This window comes from Puma concolor, chromosome C2 (assembly GCF_028749965.1).
Source record: "Puma concolor isolate L17-30 chromosome C2, mPumCon1.1.hap2, whole genome shotgun sequence".
In the NCBI taxonomy this organism is placed as follows: Eukaryota; Metazoa; Chordata; class Mammalia; order Carnivora; family Felidae; genus Puma; species Puma concolor.
Genome location: NC_141675.1, coordinates 85,754,952 through 85,772,143, shown reverse-complemented (window position 1 = coordinate 85,772,143; position 17,192 = coordinate 85,754,952). Strand labels below are relative to the sequence as shown.

The window sequence follows — 17,192 nt, the reverse complement described above, 5'->3', positions numbered from 1 at the left end:
AAGTCGGACGCTTAACCGACTGAGCCACACCGTCTCCCCTGTTGTTGTTGTTGTTGTTGTTTTTAATGTTTATTTATTTTTGAGAGAGAGAGAGAGAGAGAACAAGGGGGGAGGGGCAGAGAGAGATGGGAACAGAGGATCTGACGCCATGTCAGTGCTGACAACAGAGAGCCCGATTTGGGGCTTGAACTCATGAACTGTGAGATCATGGCCTAAGCCGAAGTCAGACAGTTGACCAACTGAGCCACTCAGGCACCTCTCAGTGTCCTGTGTTCCTGAATCAAACTTGATCATGCCCACTCTGGCCCTTCCCTAGACCATTTCGGTTTTTCAGGGAAGCATCTGAACAACATTTACTGCAAACAGTGAGGAACACACTGTCCCACATGTCAATTCTATCTCAATAAAACTGGAAAAAAATGGTTAAAAAAAAATCAGGAATAGAAGCCAAGGCTGCCAAGGCCTTCCCACTGGGAATTGACCTAAATACAGTGTTTGTCTCTCCTTGTGGCTGGAGTTTGGAGGTGCACCTGCCTAACCCTGCAGCCCACTGTTTTAATACACAGGACTTCTCTGTCTCGGCCCCTTTGTCCCAGCCTCGGAATGTCCCTGACGTGAAGCTGTCTGTCGTCTTTGTAAAAGAAACCAGCCCGCTGTAGGTCAGAATTCTCTCGCTGATCCAGTTTATAATGGGCCCGTTCAGCCCCGAACAAGGAGAGGTTGAGCAGTTAAACGACCCAGAGCCACCAGTAACAAGGGGGGTGTGGGGGGGGGACACTTTCTACAGAAGCCCGGCTCTTGCATACAGACTTCATGGCCCGTGAAGCATTTTCCCATCCCCCATTCCATCTTCCCCACAACAGCTGGGAAGGAAGGGCAGGCAGAGAGGGCAGAGAGGGCAGGTAGAGAGGAGGAAAGAACACGTGGGGAGGTGAATCCCTGCTCGATCTGGGGTAAGTGCTATGGAACTGCTTAATGAACTAGAGAAATAGGAAGGGTGCAATTTTGAAGCATACAGTAATTGTTTTAAAGTCTGTAAAGGCTCCAGGTCAAAAGGAAATCCACTTAGTGAATTCTGGGAGAGAATCGTAGCTGGTGTGTGCCTGGCCAGTCTTAACATTGTATAGTCAGAGGAAGCAAAAAATTTTATGATCTGTCCTGAGTCCAACACCATGTCACCTCCCCAGTCTTGGGAAAAGTCGCTTCTCCCTAAATGTAAGATGACACGGTCTAAAATGTAATCCTGGAAAGTGACCCTGTTTCCTCAATGGTTTCCTAAAAGCCTTCAGGAGCAAAGGAAAATATACTGCCTGCTTGGTAAACAGGGGCTACAGGTTGCTTCTTGGTTTCAGAAGCAGAAAGAAGTGTGCCTTTAGAAATGAGCTGAGTTGAAATATTACGTGCTGTGTGGTTCATGGAGGTGATAGAATCATGGTCCTAAAGACAATTTCAAGATCTGTGGTAATACTCAAGGGAGAAAAGCCATTGGCACATTTTGGTTTGTGTGTGTATGTATTTGTATTTCAGAGGGCTAATCAATAACTGTTCATGGAGGTTTTTTCTTGGGGTAAAATTCATGGGCTAGAATCATTTTGTTTTTGGAGAAAAATCTGTACAAAAATTAACATATTTTGCTCTTGAAATTAAGAAAGGATTAGAAAAATGTTATCTTATTTTTACGTTTACGGGCATGGAGAGAGATCTCAGTTACCAAGATTTGGGTTAATTCCACTCCTTAGGCACATTATCATCGTCGGCTTAAAAAAGGAACTTCTCCTACTTCCACTAGAGGGCAGGGTTCTTAAATTTTAGATTATGATGCTGAAGATTTGGAAAGGAAGTTTCAAGGTTTCTTATCAATCCATTTGAGGGACACGTAAGCCTGTTTAGTTGTTTGCTTATTTATTTGCTTGACTTTAAAGTTTCTTTATTTTGAAATAATTTTATATTTACAGAAAAGCTGCAAAGGTAGTACAGAAAGTTCCTGTGTGCCTTCACCTGTTTTCTCGTAATGTTAAATATCAAAACTGAGTAATTAACACTAGTGCATTACTATCATCTAAACTAGAGACTTTATTTGGATGTCACCAGTTTTTCCATTAATATTCTTATTCTCTTTCAGTATAGCACATTGCATTTAATAATTTTTTTAACAACAAAACAGCTACTCACTGTGGTAACATCAGATTACTGTCGCTGTTTTTGCATGAACATCTGTATTTTCTAAAGAAAGGTGAAAGTTAGCATCTTTTCTTTTGTCTCTTTAGTTCGGTTACATTTGTAAAAGTTACTTCACTTTTCAACCACTACATTCTCACCAACATTTCTGTCGTTTGCAGTGTGTGTAGAACTGTCATTTTTTTTGTGATTTCATATCTTTTCCAATTAGTCCTGTAGTTTTTTTTTTTTTTTTCAGTTTATGTCTCCCTCCCCCAGCAGGATGTCATTAAAAGATGAATACTATGGAATTATCACTAATTTTGTTAAGTCTAATAATGGCACTGTTGTTAGGATTTTTTTAAAAATGTCCATGGGGCACGTAGGTGGCTCAGTCAGTTGAGTTGCCAACTCTTGATTTCAGCTCAGGTCATGATCTCACAGTTTATGAGTTTGAGCCCTGCATCCGGCTCTGCTGTGCGGAGCCTGCTTGGGATTCTCTCTCTCTCCCTGTCTCTCTGCCCCTATCCTACTTGCACTCTCTCTCTCCCTCAAAATAAATAAATAAATAAATAAATAAATAAATAAATAAATAAACACTTTTTAAAAATGTCCTTATCTATGAGAGACATACTAAAACATTTACAGATTAAATTATTTATTTAAAAATATTTAAACAAATAAAAAAATTGGGGAGCTAGAGCAAATAAGATAAGGTATGTCCATGGGTGTTCATTGGATATTCTTTTGTTGATGTATGACTAAAAAATGTACAATTAAAAATTTGTATGTATACTTTTTTAATGTTTATCTTTTGGAGAGAGAGAGAGACAGAGAATGAGCAGGGAAGGGCAGAGAGAGAGGGAGACACAGAATCCGAAGCAGGCTCCAGGCTCTGAGCTGTTAGCACAAGGCCCAACACAGGGCTCGAACCTGCAAACCGTGAGATCATGACCTGAGCCCAAGTAGGTTGCTCAACTGACTGAGCCACCCAGGTGCCCTTTTAATGTTTATTTATTCTGAGAGAGAGAGAGAGAGAGAGAGAGAGAATGAGCAGAAGGGGGGCAGAGAGAGAGAAGGAGAGAGAATCCCAAGCAGGCTCCATGCTGTCAGTGCAGAGCTGTATGAGGGGCTCAATCCCTCAAACCATGAAATGATGACCCGAGCTGAAATCAAGAGTCCGATGCTCAACCAACTGAGCCACCCAGGTGCCCCTAAAAACTTGTTTAAAATGGGAATTTAAGGGGCACCTGGCTGGCTCAGTAGGTAAAGCATGCAAACTCTTGATCTCGGGGTTGTGAGTTTGAGCCCCACATTGGACATACAGATTACTTTTTTTTAGTGTTGGATTTGGGGTACCTGGGTGGCTCAGTCGGTTAAGTGTCCGACTTCGGCTCAGGTCATGATCCCATGGTTCGTAAGTTTGAGCCCCATGTCTGTGCTGACAGCTCAGAGCCTGGACTCTGCTTCAGATTCTGTCGCTCTCTCTCTCTTGCTCTCTGCCCTTCCCCCATTCATACTCTGTCTCCCTCTCAAAAATGAATAAACATTAAAAAAATTTTTTTTAAGTGTTGGATTTTTAATTAAAAAATAATTATTAAAAATATTTTACATTTAAAACAAATCTTTTAAATGGAAATTTAAAATAATTGAACAGTAGAGGCTTTTTTAAAAAATTTTAAAATTTACATCCAAATTAGTTAGCATATAGTGCAACAATGATTTCAGGAGTAGATTCCTTAATGCCTCTTATCCATTTTGCCCATCCTCCCTCCCACAACCCCTCTGGTAATCCTCTGTTCTCCATATCTAAGAGTCTCTTATGTTTTGTCCCCCTCCCAGTTTTTATATTATTTTTGCTTCCCTTCCCTTGTGTTCATCTGTTCTGTGTCTTAAAGTCCTCATATGAGTGAAGTCATATGATATTTGTCTTTCTCTAACTAATTTCGCTTCGCATAATACCCTCTAGTTCCATCCGCATAGTAGCAAATGGCAAGATTTCATTCTTTTTGATTCCCGGGTAATACTCCATTGTATATAAATACCACATCTTCTTTATCCATTCATCCATCGATGGACATTGGGCTCTTTCCATACTTTGGCTATTGTTGATAGTGCTGCTATAAACATGGGGGTGCATGTGTCCCTTCAAAATAGCACAACTGTGTCTCTTGGATAAATACCTAGTAGTGCAATTGCTGGGTCATAGGGTAGTTCTATTTTTAATTTTTTTGAGGAACCTCTATACTGTTTTCCAGAGTGGCTGCATTGGTTTGCATTCCCACCAGCAGTGCAAAAGAGATCCTCTCTCCCCACATCCTTACCAACATCTGTTGTTGCCTGAGTTATTAATGTTAGCCATTCTGACAGGTATGAGGTGGTATCTCATTGTGGTTTTGATTTGTGCTTCCTGGATGATGAGTGATGTGGAGCATTTTTTCATGTGTCGGTTTGCCGTCTGGATGTCTTCTTTGGAGAAGTGTCTATTCATGTCTTTTGCCCATTTATTCACTGGATTTTTTGTGTTTTGTGTGTTGAGTTTGGTAAGTTCTTTATAGATTTTGGATACTAACCCTTTATCTGATATGTCATTTGCAAATATCTTCTCCCATTCTGTCAGTGGCCTTTTAGTTTTGCTGTTTCCTTCGCTGTGCAGAAGCTTTTTATTTTGATGAGGTCCCAGTAGTTCATTTTTGCTTTTGTTTCCCTTGCCTCTGGAGACGTGTTGAGTAAGAAGTTGCTGCCGCCAAGATCAAAGAGGTTTTAGCCTGCTTTCTCCTCGAGGATTTTGATGGCTTCCTGTCTTACATTGAGGTCTTTCATCCATTTTGAGTTTATTTTTGTGTCTGTGTAAGCAAGTGGTCCAGGTTCATTCTTTCGCATGTCGCTATCCAGTTTTCCCAGCACCACTTGCTGAAGAGACTGTCTTTATTCCATTGGATATTCTTTCCTGCTTTGTCAAACATTAGTTCGCCATGTTTGTGGGTCCATTTCTGGGTTCTCTCCTCTGTTCCATTGATCTGAGTGTCTGTTTTTGTGCCGGAGGATTTGTGTTAATGTGAGACAACAATGGCAAGTCCTGTGGACTGTGCAGGTTGGCAGCTATTCAATTTGACAGACATTGACAGATCGGTACGACAGACGTCTGTAGGTTCATAAGCGCTCTATGTCAGAAACACACGTCTCCCAGGCACTGCGTGAGGTGCCAGACGAACCAGAGCGGACCATCACACCACCCTTCAAGAACCCGAGTCAGGCATGTTTGAGCCTTGGGGTGGAACCACCCATGCAGTAAAGGCTGATTAAAAGTGAATCTTGGCTGGTAGCAAATGTCCTGTATTTTTGAGGTGGGGATTTTATTTGCATCTCTTTTAGTTTTATGGGTTTGAGTTGACTCATCTCAGCCATGTGGTTAATAAATGGAAGATTTATTATTATGCCTGATAATACTTCCTAATAATAGTAATTTTTAAATCTGTATAATTTTTCCAAGGACCTGCAGCCCTTCATAATTATCACAATTATCCTGTTGATCATTTAGCTAAATTGTAGCCACCATAGCTGCTGCCTTTCTGCTTGCTGAAGTCAGCTTTTCCTCTGCCTCCAGATCACTGAAGGGCCTGCCTCCTCACTCACCAAGCAGACAGTGCTGGTGCTGAGCTCTGCTCTGCTCTGTGATGCTGGCAAAATCCTTCCAACACTTTTTTTTCCATCTCTTTTTTTTATTCTGCAGCAGAAGTACTGGGAAGCCTTAAACTTGGAGCAGGTATGGACAATCATACTCTATTCCAGAAGGGACATCCTGTGGCTTGATTCCATTTCCTGTTTTTGTGATCTCCCCCCCTTGGATGGCCGGGCCCATGCCACATTCCTTTAGTTAAAGAAAGAATGAAAACAGAGGCGAGTCAGAGGATCAGGGGATTTTCCAGGCTCTCTCAGTTCAGAGTTCTTTCTGCTGTGCCCAAACCATCTGGTAGGGACTCCAAAGATGTGTAACCCAAGGAGAAGCATGGTTTGGAACAAAGGTCCATGGACAAGTGGAGTAGCTGCAGGTTACCACTGGTGGCGGTGCTGGGGGTGGCTGCAGGGGTGGAGATAACCATTCCCCAACACTGTCACCTTGGGCAGCTGGCAGCCGTCTCCCTGCCACCCTTGCCTGCAAGGGACAGATAAGCACATGTTTTATGACAAACACCTGTGCATGTCGTCTCCCAGGATTATTTCTGGTAAGATCATCTTTTGCTCAAATTTTCTTTATGCCTGGATTCCAGCAATGTTTTTTTATTGCTTAAAGTGAGATTTTTAAACACATTATTCTGGGGATTCAGAAGAAAGAGATTTAAAATGCTTTCAAAGGCTTAACCCACTTCAAAGAGTGCACTTGATCAAAGTGGCTCTGTTTTCCCGCAGCTGAATTGGTCAGGAGTAAGTAGCAAGAACAACTCTTAAGACGCCATTTCAGGAGAGGCCAGGGTTCTGAAATATCAGGGCAGCTAAAAATCATGCAAGGAGCTTGGTAAAATGTTAAACCTTAGTTCCCAAACCAGACAGGGTCTAGGATGCCTGGCATCACCCTTCCTAATGAGCATCCTGGCTGCTTCTGGTGAGGTTGATCCATAGCACACTCAGAGAACTGTGATCTAGAACATGGGCCTCAGCTTGGAAACAGCATATATTGAAAAGCATACTATCCATCCTCAAAGAATGGAACAGGCCCCTATTTCCACTGCTGGGCACCTGTACCACGGAGGCTGAAGGGCCAGGGGGGCTCTTTAACTTGGGATTTTCTTGCTGTCCCCCCAAGTCTGCAACCACAAATAAGAAGTTAGCACTGGAGGGGCTGGCAGAGCCCCAAACAGGTACTGGGGGTCGAGCAGCACCAACCCAATCAGCTTAGTCCCTGGCCTGCAGGGTCACTGGGGATGAGGTGGCTGTTTTAACATGATGTTATTTTTCAAATTATTATTATTATTATTATTTTTAATGTTTATTTATTTTTGAGAGAAGGAAAGAGTCAGAGTGAGTGGGGGAGGGGCAGAGAGAGGGAGACACAGGCTCCAGGCTCTGAGCTGTCAGCACAGAGCCCAATGCCGGGTTTGAACTCACAAACCATGAGATCATGACCTGAGCCAAAGTTAGACGCTTAACTGACTGAGCCACCCAGGTGCCCCAACATGATACTATTTTTAATCAGCAAGTAGTAGAACTCAGTTATCAGTAAATCACTAATTGAATTGGGCACTTCCTTTCTATTAAAAACAAAGCCACATTTTGTATTTTACAACTGGCATGGTGGGGGCATTTCTCTCAGTGATGCCCACTGAGTGGCTCAGGGAGCCTTGCAGACCTTATCCAGGACCCCTAAGGACTGGGCTGTTTTATTCAGCTTAAGTTTTTTTAAATTTTTTTTTTTTCAACGTTTATTTATTTTTGGGACAGAGAGAGACAGAGCATGAATGGGGGAGGGGCAGAGAGAGAGGGAGACACAGAATCGGAAACAGGCTCCAGGCTCTGAGCCATCAGCCCAGAGCCCGACGCGGGGCTCGAACTCACGGACCGCAAGATCGTGACCTGGCTGAAGTCGGACGCTTAACCGACTGCGCCACCCAGGCGCCCCTATTCAGCTTAAGTTTGAGCTGCTGGTGGAGTGTTTTTCGTGGAGTGCATGTCCACGACTGGCTGTGTTTTCTTGTCCAAACAGATAGTCAGGTCTAGGCTAACACATCCTTTCCTATATTATTTCCTGGGTCTTTTAATAATGTGAAATGTAACCTTGTCATTCAGAATCATTAGTCATAGAAACTCAGAAACTAAAGAGATCATATGTAGTTACTGATCCAACACTCCGGGTTACCCCTGGAGAAACTGAGGCCCAAGAAAGAGAAAGCAAGTTAGTGGCAGAAAGAGGATTTGAGTCCAACCCCCACTTGCTCCCATGGCTAGACTCACCAAGGATTCCCTGCTCTTGGCCATGTGAAAAGTTCTCTCTGTCATTTGTCACATGAGAACAATAGGAGGACTTTGCAAACAGTGTCCTCAATGCTATGACTGCTTCTCTGTTTTTAACCTTTTATTCCTAACCTTTCCCATACTTGTCTGAATCAGAGTAATGAAATATTCTCTGCCAGTGACCACCCTTCTGAATCAAGCTTTAAGTGTTTTGGACAAGTCTGCTGAGCCTCAAGTTAACAGGAAATGCATGGTGGGAGGAGGGGCAGGTAGCAAGAGCAAACTGGTGCCCTGCTCTTAAGAAGCTCATCATTTCCCTGGAAGGACAAGGTGGTGCCCAGAGAAAGGGCAGGGCTGTGCATGTTCAGCTGCAAATGAAGGGTATGGGCAGTACAAAGACAGAAGGGGGTGAGCTCAATGGGTGAAAGCAGTCAGGGTAAGCTTCCTGGAAGAGGAGGTACTTACCTGGGCCATAAAGAAAGGGTTGAATTTGCCTGGTCTATTCCAGGAATGAGTTAGGCATGGAGGTGGGAAGTCTCAGGATAAAAGGAACATAACTCAGTCTCACTAGAGTAAAGATGGAAAAGGGGGGTAGGAAGGGAAGTGGGGCTGGTCTGTTCAGGGTGGCTGTCCATTAATTCCTTGATTTAAACTTATACTTGTCCCGTTAGGCCTGATTAACCTGTCCTTATTTCTCCTTGTCTGTGCCTGGGTCATGAGAACCAGGACTGGAGTTATTGTTTGGGGTGGGGCATTGTAAGAGATGGGAAGAGTCTTGGTTCCACCAAGGTACCATTTGTGTCTTTTCTCCACAGTGGGACCCTGAAGATGTAAATCTTGAAGGGAACAAAGACAACGTGGAGATGCTCAGATCCCAGGTGCACAGGTGCTCCTTGGGGCCAGTGGTCTTGACATCTGATGAGTAACACCTGGAGCAAGCCCATCAGCTCAGAGCCCTTAGTCAAGCCTGTGTCAGGAACTGAGCAGGGAGCAACCTGCAGTGACACCCATGGCGGGAATTTAAGCTTCCGCAGAGGCCGCCCGTGAAAGCGAAGAACCAGGAGCTGTCACTGAGCTTGGTTGGTCTGCATCACAGCTCAGAATGGAGCTAAGACCTTGGGTCCTGTGGACAGACCCGGGCATGTGGTTTGTTTTGAAGATCAGAAGTTCATAGACCACTCTTGCTTCGAAGTAGAAACCTTCATCTAAAGGGCATTGGACCTGCTCTTCCCTTTCCCTTCAGATTCAGCTATACTCTCAATATCTGCTAGGGGACAGGAACATCTAACAAATAGCTAATGTGTTTGGATCTCAGTACAGCCTCATTCTGCAAGACCTGGCTAAGCCCAGGAGACGAGAGGGGTGGGAACATGTGCTGGAGATCTAAGACATGATCCCTGGTATTAATGGGACCTGGCTCCTGCCCTTCCAGTCACCCACTTGGGTTTTCTTCTGGAAGCTAGAGGTAGGACTGCTTGGTCAACCAGGAGTTTATAAGATCGGTGGTGATGTAAGGGCAAGCAAAACAAATTGCCTTAGATACCAGCACTTGCTCCAACTTGGCAAGGTGTGTGCTGGGCAGGGTTTGCAGGTGAGGGGGACTGTCTGCTTCAGGAGCTAACACGAAAGCATGTGGAGGGTGGGAGGCATGGTGGGAGGTGTCAAATTCAAGCACAGCAATCCCGTTTTAGGATTATTTTGATACCGTGATCATGGGAGGGGGAAAAGAGGGAGGGAATGGGGCCAAGGTGGGAGGAACACTGGAGTGAATAAATCCTGATTGAGTGAGTTGAGGCATCTCACTATGTAGTACAGAGATGTCTGAATCCCAGCACAGCCACAAAAGCCAGCCACAAGGGGAACTGGGAGACATGCCGAGAAACACAGCTCTGCTCCAGGATGGCCCCTGGCAGCCTGTGTGACTCAGTCACACAGCTGCCCAGTTTCTCCGAAGGAGTAGTGCAGATCCCAGCACAACGAAGAGAGTGCCTCAGGGAAGCAGATTGGTTCCATAGATCTCCGTGGAGATACTAATCCTCTGAGTGCCTTCTAAGCTGGAAGTGAACTCTATCCCCTTTATCCAACTGCTTTGATCCCTGGGTGTCTTGTAATGGAGTTTGCTAAAGCCAGTTTTGTGGCTTTGTGATCTTAACCACAGAAGCTGTTCTTTGAGAGAAGATGAAGATTTGAGTGGGGGATGGGGTGGGGAGAGCATTCCAGATGAAATCCTACAGAGGACTGGACACCAGGAAGGATGGAATCTCGTCAAGGAAGGATGAGTCTGATGTGGCCAGAATGGGTGGTGCAACAGTGGCTACAAGGTGAAGAGGCTGGCAAGGAACCAGGCCGTGGAGCCTAGGGAGCTGGCACTTAAAACTGTGGCTAATTGGTAGCCATGACTGATACCAGAGTAGGAAGGTGATGGACATGCCTCAGGTAGGCCACACCTGGTTGGTGAGGCTTTTCTACCTATGGCCACAACTTTTCAGGAAGCAGAAATGTAGTCATGGATACAGTAGGAACATGGAGAACATTTAATCTGAGTGATAACAGCAGGGCAGGAGGAGGGCTCAGCTTTAGAAAGATAAGGCACAGGGGCAGGATATCCTCTCTGGAGTCTGCCTGTAGCACAGCCTCCCTCTCTCAAGGGGAGACTGGCCCGTGCTCCCTGGAGCATCAGAAACTGGCTGGATCCTGATGGAAGTGGCCATTTATCCAAGAACGTCAAAACAGTCTTGCTGATTGAGCAGCACAAACTACTTGAGTCCCAGATGCCGTCTGTCTCCCTAGATCCCATCGTCCCAGGCTTCCTTCACAAACCAGTTCCTATGGCTGTGGTCCAATCCTGCCTCAAAGCTGAATCCCAGGTCTCTTCACCCAGAGTGAACTATTAAACTGAAAATGTCGGAAGCAAAGTTTGGTCTCATTGTTCAATGAGAACGTGCCTGTTATGCAAAGCTCTGGAACCCTGGAGCCTCTGTGAAGAGGTGCCAGCCAAAATGCCTTTCTCCTAGTAGGAGTGTCCCTGCCCCAGGCCTCCACTGTAGCTTCATCCGCACTGTTAGTCACACCGGAAGGATATGGGAATTCCTTGCTCTGAAGACTCACCAAGGGGCAACCTACACAGGGGACAAACTGCCCACTCATCCGGATATGAGAGATGGTGTAGTATGGTCTCAGTGGTGCTGCCTGTTATCTGCGTGGCTTGGAGCAGATCACCTAACCTTCGTGACCTGAGGTAGACTGAGAATAATACCTATCTACAAAGCTTGTTGTGAACGCTAAGTAAATCAACATATATGAAATGCATAACACAATACCTGACTCAAAGGAAGACCTTGAAGAGGGATTGGTTCCCTTCCTCCCTATACTTCCTGGCCACTTATGTGCTGAAAGGCAGTGAGTAACCCAAAACAGCAGCTCCACAGACAGAAGGGACTTCAGCAGTTTGAATCCCTTTAACAATCCTAAGAATTGACTAGCTAGCCCTTACTTAAGCTCCTCCCCGTCCAAAAAATATTTCACCATTTTATATTCCAAAGAAGTCTGTATCCTTTAGGGAGAGTTCTGATCACTAAGACTTTCTTAAAGTCCTGTCTAGACCCTGAAGAACCACTGTCTCCTTATCTCCTGCCAGTACTTTAGCATGAGGAAGAGATCTTTGAACAACATCTGATGCCACACTCACATCATGTTTGTCACAATGGGGTATGAACTCCTCCTACAGAGTAAGGAGAGGCACTCAGCCAAGGAGCATGGCTGGGCTCTAGCTCCCAAATCTGATTAAGTGTGATCCTGGTCATTTCCCTTTCTGGGTCACAGTTTCCTCATTTGTAAAACGGAAGTTAGGCCAGATTTCTTTCCTGTATTCCCTTTTATGAATATGCCAGTGAGTTTGTTTCCCACAGAAGATTGGCATTTTTATAAACTCTCAAAAAGATATTAAAACATAAAGACAAATTTCAGATTTACTGTGAAAATAGATTTCATTATATAATATATACTTTTGTTTGAGTTTTGCTATCCAATTAAGATAAAATCTGTCTATGCTATAACACGAAGACATCACAGCATTTGACATTTAAAAATTTTGCAGATTCCACGGTACCTGGATGGCTCAGTCAGTTGAGCACTTGACCCCTGATTTCGGCTAAAGTCATGATCCCAGGGTCATGGGATCGAGCCCCGCATCAAGCTCAACACTGAGCATGGTGACTGCTTAATAGTCTGTGTCTGTGTGTGTGTGTGTGTGTGTGTGTGTGTGTGTGTGTGTCCCCCTCTGCTATCCCCCGCTCATGCACTCTCTAAAAATTTAAAAAAAAAAAAAATTATTTGCAGGTTCCTTCCAGTACTGAAAACCAAAAACTATTAACACCTTGTTTCCAAACTTGGGGATTCTGGTGACTTCATTTAGTTTATTAATACTAAGAGCCTCTATTGTTGGCAGGCTCAAGGCTCACTCTTGCTAAACCATCTCTCATATTGAAGGATATATGAAAAATATTTTCCACAGTGCAAGAAAAGGGATCTGTATCAATCACTGAGGAAAAGGCTAGAGATGTCTTAGGAGTGTCTCAAGACTGACTTCTAAATATTTCGAAGATTCTGTCCACTTCTTTTTCAGTGCCTACTTGATCATCCTCCGCATTTTTCAATCATGAGGGCATTGCTCTACTCTCTCCGACTTTACACTGTTCATTGTTCCCCTTCCCCCCAAGTTCAGGGTGATGCTTTAGCAGAGACGGCTCTGCCTTGAAACAAGCCAAGCTATAATGCAATGTTGACAAAGATCTTTTTCAAGTTTACACATCCTGTGCGATATTACCCCAAAGGTCACCATCAGGTGAGAGGGACGACCTTAAACAAGAAAGAAGTTCAAGAAGCGGTGCTAAATCAAATGACTTAGAGAACATCTGATCTGCTTTTTCCTTACCAAACTCTGAAAGCTAAACAAGCACCAGGCATCCAGGACTGCTCCTCTGGGGCTGGACACTTCAACAGCGCGTTCACTTGAAGTGCCTTCAGATTCACTTCAAATTAATCCATTGCTTGGAGAACTCATCATACCCCCCACCCCCATTCCGTTGGAAATTTTCCACCAGCTGCCGGCATTGACTACAGAGGTTCCCGGCTCTTCCTTTCCGGGTCCTCAGGGTCTGCAGCTGTGACTGTAGCAGGGCTTAGTCCCTATGGGGTTCAGGTGCGCTGGCCCCTCTTCAAGCAACGTAGGACTACGAGGGGAGGTGCGGGAACCGCTGCTGGCCCTGCCAGAACTTAACCCCGGTTCCTATCGGCGGACCTCTTTCCCGGGGAAGCCGCCAACCCCTCGGCGTCCAGCGGACCACTCAAACCACCCGCCGGGCACTTCCGGGAGGAGAGGAACTGGGCGGTCTGGCGCATGCGCACTCTACACCCACCGCGCGGCGCGCAGGTTCCCGCCTCGCGGGCTGGCTGCGGTCGGGAGAGTAGGCCTGAGCTGCGGCTGGTGTGCGAGTCGCCCGGCTTGCGTCTTAAAGGGATGGTTCTAAGATTATTCTACCGTACCTAGCGTAGTTGAGGGCACTCGACATCCTTTATGGTGTACTGTAAGTCACTCTCATCTTTTTTTTTTTTTTTTAATTTTTTTTTTTTCAACGTTTATTTATTTTTGGGACAGAGAGAGACAGAGCATGAACGGGGGAGGGGCAGAGAGAGAGGGAGACACAGAATCGGAAACAGGCTCCAGGCTCTGAGCCATCAGCCCAGAGCCCGACGCGGGGCTCGAACTCACGGACCGCGAGATCGTGACCTGGCTGAAGTCGGACGCTTAACCGACTGCGCCACCCAGGCGCCCCTCATCTTTGTTTTTAAATACACATATTTTTTGAAAGAAAGGTAGTGCGGATACACAGTTTTTTTTTCAAAAGAAGCAGGTTGTAACAAAAAGTTTATGAAGAAAAGTAACAGTGCCCTGCTCATCCCCTCCACCTTTCTTCCTTCCATTTTCAATTCCTCCCTCCCGTCCTTCCTACCAGTTTTACCTTTTTTTTTTTTTTTTTTAATGCTTATTTATTTTGAGAGAGAGCGGCCAATGTGCAAGCAAGGAGAGGGGCAGGGACAAAAGAGAGAGAGAGAATCCTACAGGGCTCAGTGTCACAAACAGTGAGATCATGACCTGATACAAAACCAAGAGCTGGATGCTTAACCAGCTGAGCCACCCAGGTGCCCCAAGGATTCCCAGTTCTAACACGGTTAAGATAAAAACTTAACAAAAGACAATTTCAAGTAACAAAAGTAGTAGAACACAGGAGAGTGTGCCACTGTTAGCAGCTGTTTTGGTTTTTTTAGCAATTAAAAAAATGTTTTAGGTTTATTTATTTTGAGAGAGAGAGGGAGAGAGTGAATCCCAAGCAGGCTCTGCACCATCAGCATGGAGCCCAATAGGGCTCAAACTTACAAACCGTGAGATCATGACCTGAGTGAAAAACCAAGAGTCAGGTGCCTAACCGACTAAGCCACACAGGTGCCCCCCTTTTTAGCAATTATTTTAAGAACATCATTCACTAGTAAGATCAGAAGAGCCTTATCAGTCATTCTTAGCATTTCCATTGCAAAGGGATGATGTGAATTCTTGTAGTAGTGGCTTCTCCACTGTGGAAGCAGTTAAATACACCCCCAACTAAAAAATATCTCCCCCTAAATTCCCTGTCCTTTAAAGTTTGCAGCATAAACATCCTTGTTTCAAGAGAAACCCTGTGGCTCAAGCAGATGCTGTTGTTCCCATCCAGCTCATTGCCAAGTATGTCCCCCAAGACCAGATAAAGGTAATGTAATGGGAGACCAGATAGTAAGTACTCCCAAACTGAGGAAAGTAAGCAGGAGAGAGCCCCTGGGAAAATATGACAGCCTAGTTGCTATTTAAAGGCAGGGCAGGAAAGTTAAAAGGACAGAACTTTTTCAGAGTTCTTAGTATAAATAAGAAAAGAGGCATATGGAAAAGAAAATGTATGTGTAACTTTGCCCGGGATATGTTAATGAATTTTATAATTTGTAATGCTTTTTTGTTCTTTACAGACTTTTTCAATTAGTATATATCTATTATATAATTAGACAAAATAAACTAAAGAAAGTTGTAAATGAATATATGCTACCCCCCCCAAAATCTGCATAAACATTAGGAAAAGGGGAAATTCATGTGTAACTGTGCTGTGTGTTGTGCATGCATTTTTATCTTGTTCTGTCTGTGTATGTAGAAATTATATTTCCTTTATACTTTTTGGTATTTTACACCTTTTCTATAGTGAGTATGTATTTTTTTTTAATTAGGTAAAGACAAAGTGATCCACCATAATAATAATTGATAGGCAAGGATCTCAATAAATGCTAAAAGCATCAGGTGGAAGGTTATTGGGAATATTCACAGGGTCTCAAATATCACTCCACAAATTATGAATTACAAGCAGAAATGGGTTTCTTTACAATGGTAAAATCTGGAGGATGTTACCTTGACCGAGTAATCACATTCACATCACCAAAATGAGACAATTTGGCATCATTTCCCTCCTGGTGCAATATCCTGAACAGGATACAACATCACCTGTGAAATAGTCTTGTCCACTATTTTGATTGGAACCTATATATACTTTTGAGGAAACATTCAGACAAATCCAAATTGTGGGACATTCTGCAAAACAACTACCTTGGGTTTTTTTAAATGTCATGAAGGACAAAAACAAAACAAAACAAAACAAAACAAAAAACAACCAAACAAAAGAACTAGAAAGCTGTACTGGTATAAAGGAGTCTAAAGGGAGGGATGGGACACTATATGGCATTATTGGGGCAATTGAGGAAATTTCAATACGTACAGCATATTAGCTAACATTGTTTCATTTTTTTTGAGAGTGATAATAGTGTTAGGTTGTATAGGAGAACACCCTATTCTTTTTTTTTAATTATTTTTTTTTTAATTTTTTTTTCAACGTTTTTATTTATTTTTGGGACAGAGAGAGAGCATGAACGGGGGAGGGGCAGAGAGAGAGGGAGACACAGAATCAGAAACAGGCTCCAGGCTCTGAGCCATCAGCCCAGAGCCTGACGCGGGGCTCGAACTCACGGACCACAAGATCGTGACCTGGCTGAAGTCGGACGCTTAACCGTCTGCGCCACCCAGGCGCCCCTAATTATTTATTTTTTAATTTATATCCAAGTTAGCATATAGTGCAACAATGATTTCAGGAGTTGATTCCTTAATGCCCCTTACCCATTTAGCCCATCCCCCCTCCGACAACACCTCGAGTAACCCTCAGTTCTCCATATTTATGAGTCTGTTATGCTTTGTCCCACCTCCCTGTTTTTATATTATTTTTGCTTCCCTTCCATTATGTTCATCTGTTTTGTCCTCATATGAGTGAAGTCATATGATATTTGTCTTTCTCTGACTAATTTCACTTAGCATAATACCCTCCAGTTCCATCCACAGTAGTTGCAAATGAGAGTGCCCTATTCTTAGGATATACATGCCACACTACTTAGGAGAGAAGCATTATGACTCAGCAACTTTTCAGTGGCTTGAGGCAGGTGAGGAATATATATTTTTCAGGTGTGTATGTATATGGAAAGAAAGAGATAAAGTGAATGAGATGAAATGAACAGCTAGTGAATCTCGGTGAACAGTAGGTATGTTCGTTAGATGATTCTTTCAACTTTTCTGTAGGTTTGAAGTTTTCCCGAGTGAAAAGTTGGGGAGAAGGTACAGGAGTAAAGACACTCACAGTCAGCTCCACCAGGAGACGGCTTTTCATCATCCTCGCCAGTGGAGGACCCTGAAACCTTAGGGCTTTGCGAAGGAACCAACCAGATTACTGCAGGCTGCTTTTCAAGCAGCTTTCCAGTGTGGCTGGATTCAGAGCGGGCTAATTGTGGGATGATGTCAGGACACAAAAGATGGACAGATTCCAGTTTGTCTGGTACTGAATAAAAAATAGGTCCTATATCTTAGACAGCCCTGATAAGGTGCCTCCAGGGATATGAGTAATGGTCAGACCCAGGGGATGAACCAGGGCTAAGAAAGCTGGACAATGGAGAGCCCAGAGCACCGTGACAAG

At 44.1% G+C, this 17,192-nt stretch overlaps 1 protein-coding gene and 1 long non-coding RNA gene across 7 annotated transcripts in view; both read left to right on the top strand.

The window, feature by feature from the left end:
* TMEM44 (transmembrane protein 44) overlaps nucleotides 1–11,021 on the top strand; it is a 36,593-nt gene extending 25,572 nt beyond the window's left edge. For 2 of the 6 annotated variants that reach the window (XM_086675041.1, XM_086675037.1), the window contains 2 exons: nucleotides 5,891–5,923; nucleotides 8,922–11,021. In XM_086675041.1, the coding sequence (XP_086531167.1) occupies nucleotides 5,891–5,923; nucleotides 8,922–9,032 (144 nt within the window). In that variant the 3' untranslated portion in view covers nucleotides 9,033–11,021. Of the gene's footprint in view, nucleotides 1–5,890; nucleotides 5,939–8,921 lie in introns of those variants that run through there. The other 4 variants (XM_086675039.1, XM_086675038.1, XR_015240220.1 and 1 more) reach the window with 3 other exon arrangements.
* A 2,556-nt stretch (nucleotides 11,022–13,577) lies between these two features.
* On the top strand, nucleotides 13,578–14,003 carry LOC147577382 (uncharacterized). Its single transcript, XR_015240221.1, has 2 exons — nucleotides 13,578–13,695; nucleotides 13,934–14,003. It is a non-coding gene; the product is annotated as an uncharacterized LOC147577382 (long non-coding RNA).
* The last annotated feature ends 3,189 nt before the right edge of the window (nucleotides 14,004–17,192 follow it).